The sequence below is a fragment of the Sinocyclocheilus grahami genome, unplaced genomic scaffold (genome assembly GCF_001515645.1).
Source record: "Sinocyclocheilus grahami isolate Dianchi unplaced genomic scaffold, SAMN03320097.WGS_v1.1 scaffold16.1, whole genome shotgun sequence".
In the NCBI taxonomy this organism is placed as follows: Eukaryota; Metazoa; Chordata; class Actinopteri; order Cypriniformes; family Cyprinidae; genus Sinocyclocheilus; species Sinocyclocheilus grahami.
Genome location: NW_015505195.1, coordinates 4,520,296 through 4,526,990, shown reverse-complemented (window position 1 = coordinate 4,526,990; position 6,695 = coordinate 4,520,296). Strand labels below are relative to the sequence as shown.

General features: G+C 39.6%; 1 protein-coding gene across 1 annotated transcript in view; it reads left to right on the top strand.

Annotated features, from left to right (window-relative positions):
* Positions 1-6,695, top strand: part of LOC107550066 (nephrocystin-4) — a 61,643-nt gene that overhangs the window by 43,113 nt on the left and 11,835 nt on the right. The window contains exons 10-11 of the mRNA XM_016231296.1: positions 2,719-2,908; positions 4,833-4,916. Of these exons, the coding sequence (XP_016086782.1) occupies positions 2,719-2,908; positions 4,833-4,916 (274 nt within the window). The remainder of the gene's footprint in view (positions 1-2,718; positions 2,909-4,832; positions 4,917-6,695) is intronic.

Here is a 6,695-nt window from a genome sequence, read left to right as displayed (position 1 = left end):
CTACCCCTACGGCGGCCCGGGAAAGCATAGCCATTATTTCTGGATCCGATTCAGGCATTGCAACAGTCCCAGAGGAGAGCAGCGCAGCCGAATCTTCCTCTCCAGAAAGCTCTGGCTCCCCCTCTGATGCAGCAATCGACATCTGGTCGTTGGGAGGAGCGCCAAAGGATACGGCTGGTACGCTCCTTGTAGAGGGCCCAGCACGTTCCATTGGCAGCTCAACTGGCTGCGGAGTGCCTCAGACCGCCCGCGCTGCTGCCTGAAGAGGAGAACTAGATCAAGGCAGAGGCAACGGAACTCCGCCCCTTGAGGAAACAGAGCTTGCCCCTCGATTCCGAGATGATCATCTTCCCGCAATGAGAAGATGACTCATCCACAAACGCCACCTCAGCGTGCTACATGCCCAGGCACGTGAGGCAGTGATCGTGACCATCACCCAGCATCAGGTAACGACCGCATCCAGAAACGCCCGGGTGATACGTTGTCTATAGCAAGACCCACATCATCTTTCCAAAGACTTAACGTCAAGTTTGCCATGCAACGTCGTCTTTAAAAAGACGCACCTGAAATTGCTCTTTTAGGGGAAAAAACTATTTTAGCGTGCTGAGGCGCACAAAGGAGAAGATCATCTGCAACCCAAACAGGGGGTAGTGCAGCCTGATGTGTGCAACCCATTCGACACGGGAAACCACCACCGCTGAAGCGCCGTACCGCCAACTCGAAGAGCTCTCCAAGAGCATGCTGAACTCGTTCAGTCTTCTTCTCTCAGTAGAGTAGTCAGGAGCAGAACGATGTGATCGCTTGGCTCCGAAGCGAAAAGCTGAATATGCGCTGCATCTGCTGCCTACTTATACTCACGCTGTGATCAGTGGCAGCTGGATGCAATAATCGCATGCCAATGTGCATTGGCTCGTTTAGTTTACACTCGAAGTAGATTGGTCTCTCTAAGCGAGATCCCAATTTCGGCGGTCATCCGACGTAACGTCGAGAGTGACCGACTGAAAGGGAACCGTTTTTCACAAAAATATAAAAATATAAAAAATATTAAGATTCAGCTTTGCCATCACAGGAATACATGACATATTAAAATATATTCAAATAGAAATTGTAATAATATTTCACAATATTACGGTTTTTACTCAATCAATCAATCAATCAATCAAACTTTTTCAATCAAATAAATGTTGCCTTGGCGAGCAAAAGAGACCTCTTTTAAAAAAAAAAATAAAACATTTACCAACCCCAAACTATTAAACAGTAGTATAGTTTAATTTTGATAATTTTTGGAGCAACATAATTTAAGCTCAATGCATTCTGTAATCACTTCACTTTGGGTTTTCCATTCACAATGAGAGAAAACATTTAAATAATATAAACAAATATTTTTTCAATTTATAGTTACCCTCACCAGAAGCCATGTTTGTTTGTGTCTACTGTTGTGATTTTAGATTTAAGTAGCACCACCAGTGTAATGGCTTTGGGCTTAAATATTAATATTTAGTTTTGGTCATACTATTTTACGGAGCACCAGCCAGGAATTTCACCTTGACAGTAAAGAACAATCATGGAAGATTGTTGAATAAATAAGAATTACATAAATTAGAGGGAGTTGTAGTCTGACCAATCTGAAGGATTTTAGAGGTATTGTTAACTTGTAGAGCCTCTTGTATTATCTGTATTATCAACACAAGTGTAATAAAAGTGGTTTTATTATCAAAAGAATAGACAAGAGTAACTAAATGGGTACAATGAATGGATAAAGTGCAAAAGATTGATAAATGCAAGTGACTGTGTTAGATGTTTCTATGGACGTTTATGGAAAGATAAAGTTTCTTGGAAGTAATGAGGTAAACCTTATTCTAGATTCAACAAATAAATCGAGAGATTATTTGTTATTAACTGACATCAGTTATATAAAATCTAATGCAGATTAGATGATCATTTACTTACAATACACACTAATTCTTACGATCTCTGGAAAGAGATTTGGAAAGACTGGGCATCGTTCCTATTTAGGCCTATTTACATTGTGATTTTATTTTATTTTTATTTTTTTGTTGTGTACATTTTGGGACTGATTTATGAAAGAGACTTGTTCCCCATATCGCTATATGGAATGCAAAAACTTTGAAGCTCAATATCTCAAAACTGCTCAGAATGCAGATTATAATTCCAAGGTGACGATATGCTTCTCTATGAATGGAAGGGAAATGGGCTTTGCTTTTGTTCACATAAGTATACTTTTATGCCACCTGCCTGGCTCTCTGTTATTAAAGAGAGAATGTGATTGAATTTTCCGAGACTTTGTGTCACATCTACTGTAGTGTATACAGTACAAAAGATTTTTTACACCTCTAAATTCTTTCTTTTTCTTATTTTTTTCATTTATAGCGAATGATCCCTTCTCGGGCCCGGAGTTGCTGCCTTTGATGTTTCAAATGCCCTTTTCCTTCATATATTTGTGCATGAAATTTGTCTCTATGAAAAAGAAAGTAATATTTCACACCCAGTGTGTGTTATCTTTAAACCGTACCCTCCCAGGAGTTTCAGTTCTGTGAGGGCTTATGTTTGACTGTATCATGCATACCCAAATACTCTTTTTAATTGCCAATAAAATACTGCTGGCAAGGCAAAGAAAGTCCTCAAGCTGTTCTTTTCTTCTCCTCTCTGTCTCTCTCACTTTGCTGTTTTTCATCTTTTTCTCGTTTTATCCCTCAGTGTAATCGTGAAAAGTGAGGAGTGGAGATATTTCAAGGAGTTGACGAAGACTCTGACTCCTCTAGAGGAGGAGATGTTTCACCTAAAGGAGAGCACATGGACTCCACAGGTTTACCTGCGGCCCAAAGAAAGTATCCATGTTCCGTTCAAGTACCAGACCTTCATCTGTGGTCACGCCTTCCCTATTCAGGTAAATCTAGGGGGAACTCTCTCAGATATTTACTCAGAGTTTATTTTAAAGGGGTCATATGACGTTGCCAAAAAGTACATTATGTTGTGTATTTGGTGTAATGTAATTACACCAGAGTTTATGAGTTTGGAGTTTATGCGGTTTAAGGTTAAAAAAAACACATTATTTTCCACATAAATGTACATTATTGTTGCTCCTCTATGCCCCGCCTTTCTGAAACGCGTAGATTTTTACAAAGCTTATCGTTCTGAAAAGCGAGGTGTACGCTGATTGGTCAGCTATCCATTGCGTTGTGATTGACTGAATACCTCAAACGTGTGATGGAAATGTTACGCCCCTTAACATACTGTGATGCCGTCTCCCGGCACGACGAGACAAAACCAATAAAAACCCATTACAAACGAGGCATTTGTTGCATCCAGTTGGGACATTATTACTGATTATAATGACTTATACTGTGTTTTTATGCGTTGCGTATCGCGCTGTGTCTAGATCTGTGCAGACCAAGTCTGCATTTGTGATCGGAGAAATGACAAGCAACAAGCGCTACTCTACACTGCTTAAAACTTGCGTTTGAATCATCAGTGGCAAATTCTTTAAATATAAAAACTGTACTTACAGGCTGTGAGTCAGAAGCGCCAGACTGTCCTTGCAAAGTTGCAACTGCCCCACTTTGTTGAAACAGCCTTTGGCTACTCTGCAGGTTTAGGAAACAGTCCTCCATAAAATGCTTCACACAGCATCACACACTGCGGGCTTGAGTGAGCGGCGGCGGGCGGGCTTGAGTGAGGAATGGCCGGCGGACTTGAGAACGGTGCGGCCGGCAAGCTTGCGGCAACCACATGTGACGACCCCGGGCTGGACTCCGCTTCGTCCGCAGTGAAAGCCGATCCGGCGATCCACAGCACGAAGTTGATGTATTTCCTCAGCGACCAGCACGGATCAGCTCTAGGCATGACGTAGCGGATATCGTCCTCTTTTGGAAGGCCAAACAAAGTCGTTTCGCTTTCACAACGAAACACACAGCATCTCCACAACATAGCGGCGGCGGCAACAACAATACTACAGCGAGAATAAAAGTTATGCCTTCTTTCTTTGCGTGAACATTTGGGTGGTATTATGCAAATCTTTAACAAGTCTTCTAAGACAAGTCTTAACTTTTATAAAGAATATCTCTTTGGATTTAAGACTTTAGTCTTTGCAACTTTACAGATCTTCTTTTATGCACCAAGAGCTTGTAACACTCCAAAGAGAAAGGAAAAATTGAAATCGCATCATATGACCCCTTTAACTTTTTTAAATAAAAACTAAGAAATATTTTTATTTTGTTTTGTACTGTTGTTTTCTTTGTTTGTTCTCTTTCTGTTGTTGTGTTTCTTTGTTTTTCGTTGTTGTTTTGTTTTGTGGGGTTTATTTTTTTTATTTTTTCACCCCAATGTTTTAAAAAGTCTGGACAAGCCACTACATAGACTCAAGTAAATCTAAAGTGAACTGTCCACTGAACTGCTGGTGCTGGAAAATAACATCATCTGGAGAAAATGTGGACTATTTAATTGTTTCTGAGTGTTGTGATGTAGTGTAATTCAACTATGAACGATGTGTCATCACTGAGAAACTGCATTCGTTTCCTCATTTCCATTTTGCACTGATGAGACTTGGATTAGTTCACATGTTTCCGGTTTAATTGGATTTGGGTTTGTTTATAGTCTGTAGTATTACAGAGGCAGCCATAAGTGAAGGAGAGAGGTTAAAATGACTCAAAGCATCAGCAATAATGAAATGGATTAAAAACAGCCTCATCCAGACGGTCTGAACAGACCTTTCCAAACAATGTTTTCCCCGTCCCTTAATGACATTATTTCAATGTGATTGTTCTCTCACTGAATGCTGTACTGTTTATGATGACTCTTCTGTCATACTGCAGGATACAAAAAGCTTAAAGATTTCAAGAAGTCCACAGATGGCTCAGAAACATCTGTCCAATACAATTCATGCCAAATCCATCAAGGTAAGAGCTTAGCACTCACTGTACTGCTGAGCACACACAGGAACTCAGACTCTTTCTATACAGCCTGATTAGTAGTTGTGCAGTCAGAGAAGTGGGCTGGCACTCCTGTGGTGGTTCAAACAATCCAGACTGAAAACATGACTTGGTCATCAACAGTAAAACTGAATGTAACTGATGCACGCTTACAAGAACCAAACAGAAGTTGCATTTTTAGGCAAGTATGTATTAAATGAGACAAAGAGCTTGTTTTGACCTTTTAATTGTGTATTTGAGATTTTGACCTGAAGAACCAAATGCATTCCATTTCAGCCTGCCATTAATATTCAAATTGATTAATTTCAGCCTTTTAAATGAATAAGTCTGTTAATGAGCAACATTGATCAACTGTCCCATTGCCTCTAATTTATGTTTCATAATCAGGTCCACACAGATTCTGCAGATTTTCAGACATTCACAAATGTCTACACTTCTGCAGTCCCTTACATGTTGGTTTATTAAATATTTTGTTTTCTTTTTCTGACATGTGCATACACCGTCTGTTGATGACTCGCGTTACGCTCATGTGAAAGCATAAACAGTCCAGTGTTAAGTTTCCACAGTCTGTGATGATTTGGGGTGCAATGTCATCTGCTGGTGTTGGTCCATTGTGTTTTTTGAAAACCAACGTCACTGCACCCGTTTACCAAAACATTTTGGAGCACTTCATGCTTCCTTCTGCTGACCAGCTTTTTAAAGATGCTGATTTCATTTTCCAGCAGGATTTGGCACCTGCCCACACTGCCAAAAGCACCAAAAGTTGGTTAAATGACCATGGTGTTGGTGTGCTTGACTGGCCAGCAAACTCACCAGACCTGAACCCCATAGAGAATCTATGCGGTATTATCAAGAGGAAAATGAGAAACAAGAGACCAAAAAATGCAGATGAGCTGAAGGCCACTGTCAAAGAAACCTAGTTTTAATACACAAGTTTCACAATTTGAGTTGAATTACTGGAATAAATGAACTTTTCCACGACATTCTAATTTATTGAGATGCACCTGTACATGCAGTAATACAGACAATGTTATAAACAGTTTATTCCATTTCTGTGGAAATAAAATGAAAGTATACAGTGTATACATATATTATATTATATTATATTATATTATTTTATTTTTTAAATGTTTTTCATAGAACTTCCTTATGCTCACCATATTATATTGTGAAATAGTAATACATTTTAAAATAACTGTTTGGTATTCTTATGATGGCAAAGCTGATTTTTCAGCAGCCATTACTTCAGTCTTCACTGTCACATGATCCTTCATAATCATTCTAATATGTTAATTTGGTGCTCAAGAAACATTTTTCAAGACACATTGCATGCCTTCTCAATAAAAGTATGAATTTATTATATTATATTATATTATTCATAAAATCTTATTTATAACCTTTACTTTTCATTTGTAAATTTTTATGCATATTTTACATGGCGGATGGTTGGGGTGATGTGCTGTTCTATGGCATTGTGCCTTTGGGCTGTTCCTGACAATAACAGTTATCAATTCCTGATATGTAACCGAGAGAGACTGATGCCTTGCAGTACCTCTGACACAAACACACACACACACATACATGCGTGCAACTCCCATATCATATTTAGGTCAGTTGGGTTCAAGCATTGCTGTGCACAAATTGACATCACCTCCAGAGGAGTGTCAGTGGGTTGTCTTGGGCTGTGAATCCGACAGCCAGCTCGACTGTATCTCACGCGAGAGAGGTTATGCACTCAGACTGCAG